Source organism: Bos indicus x Bos taurus, chromosome 11 (genome assembly GCF_003369695.1).
Source record: "Bos indicus x Bos taurus breed Angus x Brahman F1 hybrid chromosome 11, Bos_hybrid_MaternalHap_v2.0, whole genome shotgun sequence".
In the NCBI taxonomy this organism is placed as follows: Eukaryota; Metazoa; Chordata; class Mammalia; order Artiodactyla; family Bovidae; genus Bos; species Bos indicus x Bos taurus.
In genome coordinates this window covers 29,302,903-29,320,632 of record NC_040086.1, presented here as the reverse complement: position 1 = coordinate 29,320,632, position 17,730 = coordinate 29,302,903, and the positions used below count along the sequence as shown (strand labels likewise).

The 17,730-nt window shown below is 38.2% G+C and overlaps 1 protein-coding gene across 1 annotated transcript; it reads left to right on the top strand.

The window, feature by feature from the left end:
* Positions 1-3,036: 3,036 nt before the first annotated feature.
* CALM2 (calmodulin 2) lies at positions 3,037-15,975 on the top strand. The gene is made up of 6 exons (XM_027555195.1): positions 3,037-3,124; positions 8,722-8,752; positions 13,929-14,072; positions 14,188-14,294; positions 14,694-14,829; positions 15,317-15,975. The coding sequence occupies exons 1-6, from the start codon at positions 3,122-3,124 to the stop codon at positions 15,343-15,345; spliced, it is 450 nt and encodes a 149-aa protein (XP_027410996.1). The 5' UTR covers positions 3,037-3,121; the 3' UTR covers positions 15,346-15,975.
* The last annotated feature ends 1,755 nt before the right edge of the window (positions 15,976-17,730 follow it).

Below are 17,730 nucleotides of genomic sequence, written 5' to 3'. Positions count from 1 at the left end.
TTGCTGAAAATGCTATTCATTAGGTTTTACAAGGTTGTGCTTTTTAATCGGAAAATTATGAAGTCTTGTTGTGCCTAAGAGGATTTTTTCTGGGCAGTGATTCTACCAACATTCTTGAGGAACTGCAGTTTGAGCATGAATCCCTAGTTTCTTCCTAACTTCCCAGCACTATCTCCTGAAGTGGGCTCACCCTGGTAATGCCTAACCACTGACACTCCTCCACTGTGCCATGTAATTGCCTGCCTTTGCTCTTTCTTTCATCTAAACTTGCTGCTCTATTCCTCCCTGCCTTTTTGCTTTTTCCTGGCCCATTATCATGTCAGACCCAATGGAGGAGTCATGTTCTCTGGGAACCCTCTTTGGAATCTCTGCGGTGGGCGAAATCCTCTAAGCCCCCTCTAAGGTAACAATTACATTATTTTCAAATGCGTTTATACGGTATATAAATTATTGCTGTTCACTTGTTAAATATTCCAGGTTATGCACACCCTTGTTTATTTTGGGTGGGACCAAGAAGGTAATTGTTTTTAAATGGGGTATGGGGAATATATGAAACAAGAATGACAGAATGCCAAATGACAGAATGACAAAATGGTAAACCTAAGTGATTGGTACTTTTTTTGTTATACTTTTCTCTCCATTTGTATATCCCTGGAGAAGGGAATGGCTGCCCACTCCAGTATTCTTGCCTGGAGAATTCCATTGACAGAGGAGCCTGGTAGGCTACAGTCCACTTGTATATAGTTTATATCTAAAGTTTTCCAAATTAAAAGTTCAAAAATTAAAAAAAAAAAAAAAAACATTTTCATGTGTGACAAAACACACGTAAATTTATCGTCATAACCATTTAAGTGTAGAGTTCAGTGGTACTAAATACGTAATGCCGTGTTACCATCCCCGTCCATCCCCACCACTATTTTCATCTTGTAGAATCGAAACTCTTATCTATACCCATTAAACAATAACTCCTTGTTCCCCCTTTCCCTGACAACCATCATTCTACTTTCTGTTTCTGTGATTTTTGACTATTCCAAATACCTCAAATAAACGGAATCATACAGTATGTGACTTTTTGTGACTTATTTCACTTAGCATAATGTCATTGAAGTTCATTCATGCTGTGGCATATTGCAGCATTTTTAAGGCCAAATAGTATGCCATTTATGTACAACAGATGTATACCACATTTTGCTTATCCATTCATCTGCTGATGAACACTTGGATCCCTTCTACATTTTAGCTGTCTTGAATAGTGCCATGAACATGGGTGTAACAATATCTCTAAGATCCTGCTTTCAGTTCTTTTGAGTATATACCAAGAAGCACAATTGCTGGATCATATGGTAATTCTATTTTTAATTTTTTAAGGAACTGCCATGTTATTTTCCAAAGCGGCTGTACCATTTTACATTCCCACCAACAGTGCACAAGGATGCCAATTTCAGAGCTAATTTCTATGTGGCTTCAAAAATGTTCATTTAAACCTGAGAGATTAAAGACTCAAAAGGGCAAATTCATTAGGAAACTCAGTATGATCACATATACACAATACTATGGTTTTATTATAGTAACCACTGTGTGCCTACCCTGTACCAGGTACTTCAACACTTTACCTAGATGCTAATCTTTATATGATTCTAATTCTTATAACCTTTCAAGATAGGTATTGTAACCTCCATTTTACAAATAAGGCTAAAGATTAAATGACTCATCCAAGGTCATACATCTAACAAAAGTGACCCAACCAGTACTCATACCCAGGTCTCACTCCAAGCCAGAACCCTATTATTCCACAGTATCAAGGAGCTATTGGAATTTTGTATACTGCGTTTTTTCCCCCCTCCTGGTAAATTATCCGCATGATGAAGGCAAAGTGAAGTCGCTCAGTTGTGTCCAACTGTTTGTGACCCCGTGGACTGTAGCCCACCAGGCTCCTCCGTCCATGACTGGAGTGCGTTGCCATTTCCTTCTCCAGCGGATCTTCCCAACCAAGGGATCAAACCCAGGTCTCCCGCATTGCGAGCAGACGCTTTAACGTCTGAGCCACCAGGGAAGCCCAAGAATACTGGAGTGGGTTGCCATTCCCTTCTCCAGGAGATCTTCCCGACCCAGGGATTGAACCCGGGTCTCCCACATTATAGGCAGACGCTTTACGGTCTGAGCCACCAAAGGGGAAGTATCAACGGAAGTTTCTTTAGGATTAGTCAGGTAAACAGCTGCATTCGCCTTTACGAAGATTTTCATGGGCTTTGTGGGCTCAGCTGGTAAAGAATCTGCCTGCAATGCCGGAGACGTGGGTTCGGTCCTTGGGCTGGGAAGATCCTCTGGAGAAGGAAAAAGATACCTGTATTCTGGCCTGGAGAATTCCATGGGGTCACAAAGAGTCGGGCACGACTGTGTGATTTTCACTTTTCGCTTTGTGGGGGAGTTACATGGTAAACGTGTGGCCTCCATAAGGCGGATAAACGAGGCTGAGATGAAGAGCGCGGGGTACGGGTTTCACTGGGTCTTTCAGCTTCATTCTTAATCGCTACTTTCGTAGACCCCCTACACCGGGGCGGGAAAGCGTTCGTGCAAATGTAGCAAGGAAGGATGGGTGGAGGAGGAAAGCTTTCCAGCCAACCGCAGTTGCCAGGACAGCGCGGCCCGAGCCGCAACGGCAGAAGCTGCACCGCGTCCCGGCAGCGGCTGCGAGCCCCAGTGACGCATTGCAGGTACGAACCAGCCAATCAGAGGAGGGCTCAACGATCATCGCGCTTCGCGTCGTTACTACGATGCTCTTCCGCGCCGCAAAGTAGCGCCTCTCAGGCGCCACTCCACCGGCTCTTCAACGGCTCGCTAGGGAGTGAAACACAGTTACGTCATCCGTTCGTCCCCTTCCCTTTATCTTTTGCATCGTCTATCACATAATTGTGGATAAAAGGGTCTCGAGAGGCGTTGGAGGGGAGGGGGTTGGCCGGGACTCGTTTATGATGTTCCGTTATCTGAAGTGTGGCGGAGGGATCTGGCGGAGGGAGGTGTTTATGAGGCGCTGGGGGCGGAGGGGGAGAATTAGTCCGAGTGGAGCGAGCGAGCTGAGTGGTTGTGTGATTGCGTCCCGGAGACCGGTAGCGCTTGCAGCATGGTGAGTGCGTCGCTAAGCTGCGGGCGCTCGGCCTGTAGGGGGTAAGAGGCTGAAGCGAATGGACGAAAGGGAACTAGCCTTTCTCACACTCTCTAGGAGTGGTCTTCGCCAGGGGGATGGTGCGCCAGAGGCTGGGGGCGTCCACGGCGGTTGTGTCGCAGGTGCTTCCCCACCCCCACTCTCCTCAGGGAGGTGTCCCGTGGTGTACTGGGGGCCAGGCGCAGCGCCCCCGGGACCTTGGAGCTCCTCAGAGGCTGGATGAGGATGGAGCCGGGGCGGGGGCAGCTGGGTTAGGCGAGGGTAGAAGGGCGGGAGGAGCGGGAGCCCAGAAGCCTTGGGTCGGGCATCTCAAAAGGTCAGCCAGGGGCCGTATTCAAAAGCCCAACGGACGGTTGGTGCGGGCGCCAGGAAGCGCCTTTGTCCGCGCGCGGCCGCCATGCGCCGTGGGGGCGGGCGGGAGCGCGCGAGGCCCGGGGCGAGCGCCCGCGCCGCCGTTAGCCCGCAGCCCCCGCGTGCTGGGCCGGGAGGGAGCTGGGGGCGCGCGAGCGGGCGGGCGGACAAGCTGAGTGGGCCGAGTCCGCGGGGAGCGGCCGGGGGCGGGGCGGGCTCGGGACCGCGGCCGTCGCTTGCCAGACCCGGCTCGAGCCCCAGCTGCTGCGCTGGCACCTGCGGGACTGCGGAGGTCTGGGCGTCCCGCGGCGCTGCGGGGTCGTCCGGTCGGGCAAAGTTTGGGGAGGGCAGCCTCGTCCGATTCCCATCCCCCACCCCCGGCGGCGAGGAGGAAGCTAGGTGAATACTGATCTTTTTGCTACATATGGGCCTTGAGGCCTAATTCCACTTCCCAGGCTAAGTAATTCTAAAAAAAATTCAAGTGGTTTTGTCATTGAAGGAAATGACTATATCTGAAGTCAGGCGCAGCCTCGCACTGCGCATCTCGTTAGAGAAAGCCAGAGACTCCAGCTGGCTTTTGAAAGGCGTTTTTCTATTCACTCACCGAAAGCCCGCTCCGGGATGACTCCCGTTCTGATGCCAAAGTCGATCTTACCCTCTAGTAACAATCGGAAGGATGCCTTTAACAGGGGCCACAGTCCTCTTTTGAGTGCTCACGTGCACGTTGAAATGTTTAAGATCCATTAACACTATTGCCCCGCACCAACACCCTTGAAAATAACTCCCTATTTCCGTAGCGAAAATGCCAGGTCATCTTTTAAGTGAGGTTTGATTCATTTGTACATTAATGATTGTCAAAGACTATAGTGATAGAAGAGTATATTGGGGGACGGGATTTTTTTAAAGCATTTTCCTGTCACTTGAGACCGGAACTCTTGTTCTTTCCTGTTAAGAAAAAGTCTAATGAGCGAGGTAATTTGCAATACTTATTTTGTGGTTCCTTCTGCCAAGTGGTTACAGGCGATGGGTGTGTCCAGGAGGCAAGGTGACATCTTAAACAGGAGTTGGGAATCCTTGCCAACTGAAACCTCCACTCTGTATGGGTGTGGGGGGAAGAGTTCACATTTGTTTGATGTACTCGTTCCATTTTGATATTTTAATTATTTTATTCTAAATTTGAATATGCTGGTTGAATTTACTCTTTTAGGTGAAAATATTGGCATGTAATTAAGGTTCTGAATTGTGGGGTGAATTTTTTTATATTATGTAAATAAAAAATAAGTTTGTTTCTAATCAGTCTGATAATTAAATCAAGATCTCAGATTTTCTTGATGAGGCACAGTTTGTATCTACCCTTTCGTCGTCCTTTGCCAAAAGTAAGCTTTTGTAGTTACTGATCACATCATTACTGTTTTGAGTGTTTTTGACAGTCATTGTTAACTAAACTGGGAATCATCCTTGCTAAGTCACTTCAGTTGTGTTAGACTCTTTGCGACCCTATGGACTGTAGCCTGCCAGGCTCCTCTGTCCGTGGGATTCTCTGCGCAAAAATACTTAAGTGGGTTGCCCTTTCCTACTCCAGGGAATCTTCCCAACCCAAGGATCGAACCCTCCTGTCCTATGTCTCCTGCACTGGCAGGCAGGTTCTTTACCGCTGGCATAGGTAATTTAATAATTACAAGACCTGAAGGTTTAAAATTAGGACTCCATAAAGTCAAAGAATGAAAATTTATTTGATACGGAATAAGTTTGCTCATGTGGCTGTTGGGTTTACGTATAGTTGATACATGGTCATTGAAAGGGAGATTGATTAAGAAGACTTGAGGCAGGGGTGATGAGATAAGTAAAAGATGTGAAGACGTGGAACTTTTGGTCACTTGAATCCAAATAAATACCCATCGAACAGCAAGAAGATCTGTTTCTGTTAGACTAAAGAAATTAATTATGCCTCTATTAAAGTATTGAAAGTTCTAGGTTCAGGTAGACTGATCAAATTAGGCCTTTAATAAAGGTCCTAATTTTTAAGTTGTTTATTCTAGTTTCCCTTTTGGGCCAAGATACTGTTCTATCTGAAATAACTTAGAGACAGCTTTTGATATAGGAAAAACAAATGCCCTGACTTCTGAAACTAGAAAAATTTTTGCTTAGCATGGAAGCCTTTGTTGTATCTAAGTAAGTAATACTTGGAGTAAACAGGAATGAATGCAAAACGAAAGTTTGCTCCATTTCAAGCCTATGGACTCATATATTTATTGAGATAAGAATTTTGGATTATTTTTATACCACCTTTGACTAGATAAGCTCCATGGTATCCATACCTACTACTTTTGAATGCCATTTGGGAAATGTTAAATAGGCACATAATTCCCTTAAGGTCACACATGTAGTCTAGATTAGTGGACTCTGTTTTTCTCAGTGTTTACAAATCACCTGTGGTTCTTCAAAATGCACAGTCTAGTCCAGTAAGTCTCAGCTGGAACCTGAACATATACTAATGTTTGGGAGCTTTCTCTAGAGTTGACAGTAGCAGTTGAAAGCGATATTTGTAGAAATAAAGGAGTAAGAAGTAGTCATCTCTCTAGTGAATTACTCTTCACTGAGGTAAACACATTTTAATGAGCTTGAGTTTTCCCAAAAGTATAATTCTTCTAGTTCTTCTACTAAGAAAATGACACTCTGTATAGACAAAAATAAGAACCAAATTCATTTGCATGTCATTGGAAAAAGCTTACAAATTACAGTGCTAGGGAGCTTTGTGTTTTTACTTTCAGTAGTTTTTAGTCTGAAAGTTACTGATGAAGGTTATTTTAAAGCCTTGGACTCTGGGTTAGTAGTAAATACAAAAGAAAGTTTTTTTTTCTTCCTAAAGCCTTCTCAGCTTTCATATGTGAGTCTTCCCAAAATCTCCTCCCTCACAACTTGTTGAAAAAACCCCACTGTCTCAGTTTCTGCACATAGCAGTCATTCTTTCAGCGTTCACATATGTTGCTGTGTTTTCCACACTTTCGGGTTAACATTTTTAGTCCTAAACTGATTTCTTCTGCCCCATTTGTTCCTGGGCTTGTGGCTTCAGTTTGTGGAAATAGATTTTCTCATCTTAAATCAAAGTTAAAAAGAAACATGGAGAGTTTGCTGTAAAGGGCTTGATAATGCCCCACCTGTCTACCTTCACTGTGAAAGTTGAACTAGTCAGGTTGGTGTTTAATGTTAACATTTTAGGTTCTTTGGTTAATTAACTTACATAAAATAATTTTCCCTGAACTTTTGGGGCTAGCCCTTTATATAGCTTCTAAATGCACAATGACTGTGCAAGGTAGGTATTAATATTCTGTGTTACAGATGAAGTTGACAATGAGAGTTTGAGTAACATGTCCAAGGTCACATGGCAGAGCTGGGATACTAAACCAGTGATGCCTCAAAGCACCATGCCATGTTATCCTTCTTTTAGAAATGATAGAAGTCCTGCAGGATGGAATTAGATCAGAGGTAAATCATCAGCCTCTAACAGTAAAAAATATCAGTGGATTTACTGGGTTTTAATTCTTATTCGTAGAGAACACAATCTGATTTTATACCAAATACTTGGGACAATTGGGATTTGTTAAGGATAAAAGTAGATAATTTTTATTTTATTAACTTGTGCATTTGAGCTTGATTATTGGCTTTTCAATTTTAAATTGCTAGACTTGGCTTTTTTTCTAAAGACCTTGTATTTGCTTCAAGGTCAAATCAAAATTGATTAGGGAAAGAAATTTCTGCTTTTCTGGGTTTCTTCTCAAATGTTCTCATGCTGTCCCCTGGAGAAAATGTGAATGCCATCCTGTATTAAGGTTATTATCCTTTCCAGGGGTGTGTTCATTTAAAATGAAACCAGGCAGTGTTTGTTTTTCTTTCATATCAATAAATGAATGGATTAATCACAGTATGCTTGACTTCTGTAGGTAGGAATGTTAGCTAGGAAGCTACTTCTTGTCAGTGCCTCTGGATATATGTTCCAATAAGCAGTGCATGTCCACAGATGAAGGCCACATGAGGAACAGGGAGCCTTATTATTTTGCAAGTATCTTTATAGTGTGCTCTGAATTTAAAACTTGAGGATATGTCCAACAAGTGTTTAATCCTGACCCTACATGTTAGTTATTTTGTACTCCTGCTCCCTAAAATTTAACCTTAGCCTTTTTCCCCATCTGTAAGATAGAGTATTAATGGTATTATTAATTCCATTTAGGGTTTGAAGATTGAGTAAAAGCAACATATATAATGGGTTACAGCAAATGCCTGAACATGCTTTTTGTTTTTTTAAAGTAAAAACAAGTAACTGTTCTCCATTTGCTAAAAATATCAAATCTTATCACTTTGGAATTTTAAATATTAAAAGAAAATGAATAACTGGACTTAACATTTTGTAAATAATGTACTTCAAATCCTGGATTCTCTGCAGTTGCATGGCAGGTGAAGAGGAGTAAAACTGGTAACTTTCATGTTGCCCCAACCAGTACACCTTGGATTTTTATCTTTTTGATAGATAAAGAGTTTTGCTTAGTAATCTTTGGGTTTTTTGAGGTTTGGAACATCACGTGTCCAAGTGAAGTATTTAATCACTTACAGGGAAAGTTTACGGAGAAGGCAATGGCACCCCACTCCAGTACTCTTGCCTGGAAAATCCCAGGGACGGAGGAGCCTGGTGGTCTGCCATCTATGGGGTCGCACAGAGTCGGACACGACTGAAGTGACTTAGCAGCAGGGAAAGTTTAAATGTAGTTCTTGTTGATTTTTTGATTCGGTGGAGATTTCTGGTATTAATGGTTTTTATCTACCTGAGGAGATGAGCTTAAGTTTACATATACAAACTTTGAGAAAGGAAACAATGCTTCTTTGCATCTATCCTTGATTTAGAAGAGTACAATTCCAATTAAACTTTGTAGTGTTAGTGTGCTAGATTTGCTTTTTTAAAATTAATGTAAAATTTAGACTTTCGAATATATTCTGAAATATTTTCACGTCTTAAACTTGGGGGCAAGGTAGCTTAGCTTTGGAGATAAATCAGATGTATTTTCTGCTCCCTGTGTTTGGTACTACCGAGTGAACTAAATGAAGTTGAGAAGTTTATGAAACCAGATGAACCCTAAATGTTTTTAAACTTGTTTCTGTAACTGTTAAACTACATACTGTCAAGCCACTTACCTATTTCTTTGATTTCTTTTTAGGCTGACCAACTGACTGAAGAGCAGATTGCAGGTGAGAAATAACTTTGCTAGGTTATACCTGTTGAATTTTATTATAAATTGAAAAGCCATTCTCAAAAAAAGATATTTGTATGAAAGAATTGACTTTGATCTGTGTAGTAGATGGGAACAAGTGTAATGTAAGAGAGTAATTGAACCTGCTTTGGCAAATGAAAAGGAAAACTTGTCTGTGTAAGATGTGTGGGGCTAACTGTAATTAAAGACATGTTTTTAGGTTATGTAGATATACTTTTGAGCCTGGTGTTGGGGTGCTCTTTGTTTTTCTTGAGGTTATTTTAGTCTAAAGATTAATTCTGGGCAGTTTTTAACACTGAAACTTCAAATCAGTCTCCACAAGAAAAGAGGCCAAGTAGTAGTTAACTTGAAATGTAAAATCAGAAAATGAATGTTGAATTTAACTGTGATTTAAAGTAGCTAATATCTTAACCTTAGAATTGCATGTACGATTGGTCAGTCAGGGAATAACCATTTCTCTAGTGAAAAACTTAGATCCAAAAGTTAGTATTCTGTTTTACAGACGCAGTAAATTTGAATTTTATCTTAAAAGCGGTGACAGCTATTGAATGAAATGAGTTTGTTTTGTATCCTTTAGTTTGCTGTGAAAATGTGAAATTGTTCCATAAAACCTGATGTCATGTAGTCATTATGCTGAACCAGTAGTACTTTTGATTTTATTCAAATATTTTTGAGGTGGCTAGTTAACAGAATATTGGGGAAACTTCTAAATGGGTTTTTGTTTTGTTTTGTTTTTTAATTTCAGTGTTGAAATGCTTTTCAAACTCTATTCCTTGACTTTGATTAAAGAGAGACTTAGTAAGGAAAGCATCAGGCAGTTTTAACTGCAATGGTTTTCCTGATAGGCAAGGAGTTTCAAGGGCTCAAAAGCACTAAAGCTTTTTTTTTTTAAACGCTAGAGAAAACTGAGAAACCCAGTTGAAACTCAGGTATTACTTTACTACCCCACACTTAATACACAGTCTTGGCAGAGCCAGAAATCAATAATCTCAAATTCTCATCACAGATAATATTTGCTTGGACTGTATAAAGTAGAAAGCTATTAGCACTGAGGACCAATTTGACAGGCTTTATTTTTATTTCTTACTATGTGCATTTGACTTAAGCTGGGAATTTGCTCTTTAGGGTTGGTAAATTTGTATGTATAGAGTATGTTGAAGGAGTCAGGCAGAGCTTTGGAAATGATTTCTTTTGTTCATATTATAGTATTTTAGGTGTATTGATGAAATGTAAGTTATTCTGGAATAGTTTTTTATGTATGACTCAGGCTATTATTTCCAATCTTAAGTTCTTACCTTCTCTAATAGACCTGTCTTCTTTGCCTTTGTTTCTCCGTAGTCTCAGTCAGGTAGTTCTGCATGGCACAGCTTTGTTCACTTTAGGGTAGATAGTGAATTATTCAAAGTGCCAGTTACATAGCTGGTGCTCATTACTCCTTTCCCAAACACACATACAACTCTTTTAAAAAGTAGTTTGTGTCTGTTAAATTCAAGAGAATCAATCCTCAATACTTGATAGCATTTTTGTAAAAAATACATGCAGTTCATGGAACATTGTCCTTAAGATAAATTCTGTCTTTTCATTGGTTCCTATCATACAATTAAATTCTAGTGAGAGTAGCAGAAAAATCTGTTCCAGGTTCTTTCCCTACCCTGCCTTTTCCTAGGCTTTTAATAAAGCTGTTCTTGGAGCCCAGGTTTTAGTGAACCTTTAAAGTAGAGGAGCTAAAGCTTTTATGCTACTAAAATAAAAATCCTTATTTCCTCTTGTTTCCCACTACCTCCCACACAGTAAGGACTGAGTAAATATTTCCTGAATATATAAATTTTCAAAGATGTGTGCCACACAGATATGTTCTAAAGCAGTACCTACTCTATCCTAACAATCACTCTGCCTCCTCCTAGAGTCCCTTACTTTTGAGTTGCAAAGTTGAATATACTAAGGTACTTTTTCAGTTAGTTTTATCTTCATATGCTGACCGATTTAAAATTCCTCTAGCAGGTAACTTCGCTTAGAAAAATGTACACTTATAGTTTAGGTGAAGTGTCTAGAATTGTTTACGTTACCCTGGTCTTAAAGAGCAATCCAGAACAGTCTAGTGTGACATCAATAATAGCAAGTTAATTTTGTTGATGAATTGCCATGATGTCGTTAGTTGTTGGTGTTTAAAGGGAAAATGTAAAATAATTTTTTTCTTTAAAGAAATTTATGCCTAAAGTTTTAAATTTCAGTGTAGAGATAAAACTTACTTGATTAAAAAAAAGTACTAATCTTACTCAATAATAAAGGCCTTTAAGGATTTAAATATATGGCCTTTAAAGGATCATTAAGTTCAGAATTTTATAAATAAATAGAAATTGGTAAACAGACATTAGATTTGTCTTAATTACGATAACCTGTTTTAATAATAATGTGAATTTATGTAAAACATAATTAGAAAGGTATCCTGTGGTTGCTAATGAAAATCTAAAACAAGTAATAATATGACTTCTGAAAGTTTCAACTTAGGCATAACTAGAATAGATTTTGGGAGGTTCCATCAGTTATATTGAAGAGACCTGTTTTCTTACTGTGTTTTGGAGTTTTGACTCCTAGGTTTATATTTCAAGTCATTCCTGGGAATTACTTGTTTAAAATGATAGGCTTCTATATATGAAGATTAAACAAGTTCTGAAGCACAGGTGGTGAGCTATAAAAGCAGGTGAATTGTATTTTTCAGTTTGTTTTTATTTCAGGATTTTACAGGTATTTCTGCCTCTTAAACTTCTTAAAATTTAGAACATACATAGATGTGTAGCATGCATCTTTCAGAAATAGTTTTTGAAATTAAGTCATTTAGTAAAATGATTATGTCTGATAGTTATATCTGGGGATTTTTGTACATAATGGTGTTAAATGATGCCTATATTATAGCAGAGAATGTAATTAAATACAAATCTCTTAAGTAATTTTCTTGGAGGCCAAGTTACTAGGTGATAGATGCTAATGTGTTCAAACTCTTAGTAGTTTACATACTTCCAGACAGTATTTGTACATCTGTTTTTTTAAAAGACTCGGGTAAAGTGGAAATACTTTTATCAAATTCTGCTCTTTGTAGGACTTACTGATTTACTTTTGTCATTGAATTGGTCTAGGTTAGTACTGCATGTTTTCATAAGATCAGTCAGTAGTTTGGTTCTAAGCTTCTAATATTGGGTGAGTTTCTCTGAAAACAAGTTAACATTTAAATGGAGTGGACTGTTTAGTACTGAGAGTAAGTAGCACATACTACAGTAATACTAGTCTAAAGCTAAACAATTAAAAGAATCAAAGCAGAAGAAAATAATGTGATAATCCAAAATGGTAATAGGACTCAGGTACTTGTGGAACCCATTTGGAACCCACTTGGTGGAACCCATCTGGAGGCTATTGTGATAGTCCAGATAAAAGATGATGGGGCCATGAACCAAAATGTTGGATGTAGAAATGAAAAAAGAATCAGGCAGTATTTCAATAGCAGAATTCAGCAGGCCCGTTTCAGGGGAAAAGAGTTAAGGTAACTTGCTTGTGTTCCTAGGGTTGCTGTATATGGAATTCATTTTCATTAAGTTTTCCCTGAGGTCAGCTAGGGGAGATGTCCTGTAGGATGTCAGAAATAAAAGTATTACGTTGAGAGAGATGAGTGGACTAACTGAAGTCTTCATTAGTGGGCATAGATGTAATGGCCAAAGAGAGAAGGATAAGAAATTTGGTCAGATCTACATGCAGGAGACAAATAGGAGCGAGACCCTTTGGCAGTATAAGGTAGAAAGTAAAGGACTTCGAAAGTCAAGAGAAGTTTTCCTCTGTAGTTTTGCTACAGGAAAATGACATCATCTCTTTCTTGATACTTAAGTACTTGCCAGGCATAGTTCAACGTGCTTTACTTACATTAATTATTTAATTTAGAAAGTAGGTACCAAGTGAACAAGTGAAAGTTGCTCAATTGTGTCCAATTCTTTGTGACCCCATGGCCTATACAGTCCATGGAATTCTCCAGGCCAGAAGACTGGAGTGGGTAGCCTTTCTCTTCTCCAGGGGGTCTTCCCAACCCAGGTCTCGCATTGTAGGTGGATTCTTTACTAGCTGAGCCACAAGGGAAGGTACAATTAGCCCTAAGTAACAAAAATGAGGAAGCTGAGGTGGAAAATTTGCCCAAGGTTCAATTACTAGTTAGTAGCAGAGCCCAGGCAGTTGAGTTCCAAATTCTGCTTTTAGTTTCGGTGCTTTATGTTTTTGTATTTACTTGCTGATTGAGCCTAATATCTCTACTCCTACTCGCTTTGTTATTAGCTTATTAATATGCTCTCTTGCACTGTTAAAGTAAATCTCTAGTTTCTCTGTATTCGGGTATCCTAGACTGTTCTAGTAGCTTTCCATGTAAACTAGTGGTGAACTATTGATAAAAACAACATCATTTCACAATAGTATCTTAAAGATTTTAGGCAATAATATATTTCATTCTGTTGCAAGCTTGGAATTTATATTCTGAAGAGAGGTCTAAATTATTTTTGTTTTCAGTGATAATAACAGTTAAAACTGGCCATATATACCTTTATCATCCCATTGTTAACATCATTACAGATTATTTGGTGATAGCCTCTTCTGTCCTCCAGAAAAGGAAACTAGCTTAATGCATGTTGTTCTAAAGTTTATAGTTTTTTGTTTTTGATTTAGTAAGTGATTAAATGGACTTAGTTTTGACTGTAAGGATTACTGTAAGTAGTACAATTGCTGTACAGAAATAAACGTATTTGGTCCTTTTCTATTGTGAGTGTAGGTTAGATCTGTAATTTAGAATTGTGTTCCACAGAGCAGCTTAAACAGAAAATACAGAAGCAGACATTTGGGGTTTTTTGGTTCTGCTTTTTCAACAATAATTTGACTTTTATCTAGTCTAGATTTTGGAGTTCCCTGTGAGATTTTAGATGGAAAAAACTCCCAGGTAGATCAGTATGAACATATGATTAACTTAAAAAGTTTGAAATACCACAAGGTTTTCCACCTTCAGGAAATAAAAATCCCATTTCAGGTCCTATCTCCATATAGTATCTTTGAGAGTTGATTAATACATTTCGCTTAGGTTACTTTATTTTTAACCTGTACATTTGGATTGTGTTTTCTTTTTCAAACAGAATTCAAAGAAGCTTTTTCACTATTTGACAAGGATGGTGATGGAACTATAACAACAAAGGAATTGGGAACTGTAATGAGATCTCTTGGGCAGAATCCCACAGAAGCAGAGTTACAGGACATGATTAATGAAGTGGATGCTGATGGTACATCTTTTTAATTCTGGGTTTGAGAAGAGGGAGTTGAAGAAGTGGCATTTAAATTCTATTGTAATATTTCAATATTTCAAATATTGTAATACTTCACCTAATACCATTGCAGGTAATGGCACAATTGACTTCCCGGAATTTCTGACAATGATGGCAAGAAAAATGAAAGATACAGACAGTGAAGAAGAAATTAGAGAAGCATTCCGTGTGTTTGATAAAGTAAGTATTTGAAACTGGATTTGTTCCATTTTAATTTGAGGATTTTTAAATATATTAGGATCTCTTAATCTCTGAAGATTTGTTTTTGTGATTATTTGCCAACATACTTTAATATCAAGCAGAAGCTTTCTAAGAATTTAGAAGATTTCCTAATAACATTCTTTACTGACTGAGCTATGAGGGAAGCCCAGTAGTTTTTATATATATACATATATATATATATATAGTATTAGTTTTGTGGCAGAAGAGGTATTGACTTTGGAACTAAGAAATAGTTAAATAAAGGTTTGTGTGGATTTCTAAAGTATATTTTGCTCCCGAATGTGAAGTTTAATAAACTTCTTATCTAGCTCATTACATCGATAATATTGCTCAGACATTTTACTAAATTTTTTGCAGGATGGTAATGGCTATATTAGTGCAGCAGAGCTTCGCCATGTGATGACAAACCTTGGAGAGAAGTTAACAGATGAAGAGGTTGATGAAATGATCAGGGAAGCAGATATTGATGGTGATGGTCAAGTAAACTATGAAGGTAAGTCTTTGCACTGTCACAGCTGTATCCTGTGCTTTACTATCAGATCCTACCCTTTTAAAAGAAGCACTGCACTCCAAACTAGGATAAAACCATTTTTGGTTACCATTTTTGGTACCATTGTGGAACAGTTTGAAAAGCTTCTTTAAACTTATTTCAGGATCCTCAAAATTAAGGTGACTTTAATGTCTTTCATTGGATTATCCTTTCCCTTCAATTAGCTTTAAGTCTGAAATTATTCATGCTTCTGTTCAGAAGTATTATATATGATAAACTAAAGCAATGATTTGGTTTATTTGTTAATAATCATAAATAATTTTTGATTTGTGAAGAATCTAGCTTTAGCAGTAAATTAGCTTTCCTCTGTACTTTATAGTTTTGACAAAAGACAGGGGAGTGGGAACTGCTCAGTAGTTGAGTAAATGTGATTGGTTTTGTCAGACTTTTGGCATTGACTCAACATCTTTGTATACTTCTTCTTTTTCAGAGTTTGTACAAATGATGACAGCAAAGTGAAGACATTGTACAGAATGTGTTAAATTTCTTGTACAAAATTGTTTATTTGCCTTTTCTTTGTTTGTAACTTATCTGTAAAAGGTTTCCCCCTACTGTCAAAAAAAAATATGCATGTATAGTAATTAGGACTTCATTCCTCCATGTTTTCTTCCCTTATCTTACTGTCATTGTCCTGAAACCTTATTTTAGAAAATTGATCAAGTAACATGTTGCATGTGGCTTACTCTGGATATATCTAAGCCCTTCTGCACATCTAAACTTAGATGGAGTTGGTCAAATGAGGGAACATCTGGGTTATGCCTTTTTTTTTTTTTGAGTAGTTTTCTTTAGGAACTGTCAGCATGTTGTTGTTGAAGTGTGGAGTTGTAACTCTGCGTGGACTACGGACAGTCAACAATATGTACTTAAAAGTTGCACTATTGCAAAACGGGTGTTTTATCCAGGTACTCGTACACTATTTTTTTGTACTGCTGGTCCTATACCAGAAACATTTTCTTTTATTGTTAACTTGCTTTTTAAACTTTGTTTTAGCCACTTAAAGAAAATCTGCTTATGGCACAATTTGCCTCAAATCCATTCCAAGTTGTATATTTGTTTTCCAATAAAAAAATTACAATTTACCCAACTGTTGCTCTGAATCCGAGTCATTTAATTAATTTGATGTTGAACAATTTGGACAGTCAAATTGGGAGTGTAATTTCTTCTACTTGGTGTAATTTAGATACTTAATTTTTTTTTTAACTATTTAAGACTGTGTTTAGTTTTTAGATTGTGATACTTCCTTCAAAAGGTTTAACTGAAAGATTAAACTCTTGTGTAAGTGTACTTAGCATGGGGATTGACATATGGTAGGTATCCAGTGTTGCGTACTTTTGTAATTTTCAGCTTTGGCTTTGTTTATCCATATTGACTTCAGCCATGCAATGATTTTTTTAAATATTTGGGCTTTAAAACCCTAAAATCCAAATTGGGGCAGGGGGTAGTTGTTTTACCTGTTTTCTAATTTTTTACTCAGTGCTTTTTAATTCTCCCACCATAAAACAAAGAATTTTCTCTTGTGCCTAACTATCTTCAACATGTTTTACAAATAAGTGTCTTTGGTAGTGGCTTGACAGTAACTAAACTTTGTTTTATTTAGAAGTTTTCCTTGCTTCTAAACTATTGCTTTCTTTGTACAAAAGGTGTCTATAAAGGTTTCTGTTTTTCTAATTACTTTTAAATCTGTAGCAAACCAGAGCCAGGATGAAAACACTGAAGTATGTTCCTTGATTATTACAGCCACAAGGCTTTTAATTTCCTAGAGGGCAATTTGTTTGACCGGTTACTGTGCTTTGTTGACTACTTTAATACCAATGTTACTCTGCCAGAAAATGGAAAACTGGATGGTTGTGAAGGAAAAGAGACATGATTTAGATAGGACAAGGGAAGTTACAGGAATTGATCATCCTAATAGGGTATTATTACATATTAGGCAGGTGATTAAATAAGACCTTCATTAGATACGTGTTTCATGTCCTACTGAGGCATAATAATCTCCAGAATATTAAACATAGGCTTTGGAGTTTTATTGAAGCAGTAGTCAGATCACTGCTCTGTATAACCTTGAAGAGGTCAATACTACTTGAGCCTCTGTTATCTTACATGTAAAATGGGTGTAATTTACCCAGGTGGTTTCTAACTTGGCTTTTGTAATAATCTTAGGTAAAGCACTTAGCATAGACTGAGCACACACACACAGCACTTAGCATAGTTCTTAGTATTTGCATTGTATTATACCTATGCTGTTAATCAGTTATGATCCTTATAAAATGAGGGGATTAGGCAAAGTTAATATCGGTGCTTTTCTAGTTCCAATAGTTTGAAGTAAGTTGGTAAGGAGGAAGGGGAAAACATGTTTTGTGGTTACTTGCGCGCATCACACTGCTGATTATATTCTTGTAGTCTTCACGAAAGTCACACAGTTAAGCATTACATAATCTTACTCAAATCAGAACTATAAAAAACGTTATTTTTTAAGTCTTAACCATATTACGTGTTTTATATTAGAAGCATCATGGTAATTGTTAATTTTTTCTCAATACAATCCTAGCATGTTTGCTTTCAGATAGTTAACCAAAACTATCACTGTGCAGTTAAAAATGATTCTACAATATGAGGTATTTTATCTAGAATTTTTATTAAAAATCTGATGCATAGCATAGGCACTGTTGATCTCTACATAGTGTAATCTTGTATTCACAAAGAGAACGGCCTCCTCCCTTTAAAACTGCTGTTATGGTAACCTGAAAATCAAACAGTATACTGTACAAGACAGTGTTTTCTTAAGGGGACATTTTGTTTATTCTACATACTTGGTCTGTTTTATTGGCAAAGTCCTTGAAATCA

Excerpts from the sequence above, each read along its gene's own strand:
- CALM2 (XM_027555195.1), top strand. Across the intron at positions 8,753-13,928 it reads GACTGAAGAGCAGATTGCAG|AATTCAAAGAAGCTTTTTCA; the intron begins GTGAGAAATAAC and ends TTTTTCAAACAG. Across the intron at positions 14,073-14,187 it reads TAATGAAGTGGATGCTGATG|GTAATGGCACAATTGACTTC; the intron begins GTACATCTTTTT and ends ATACCATTGCAG.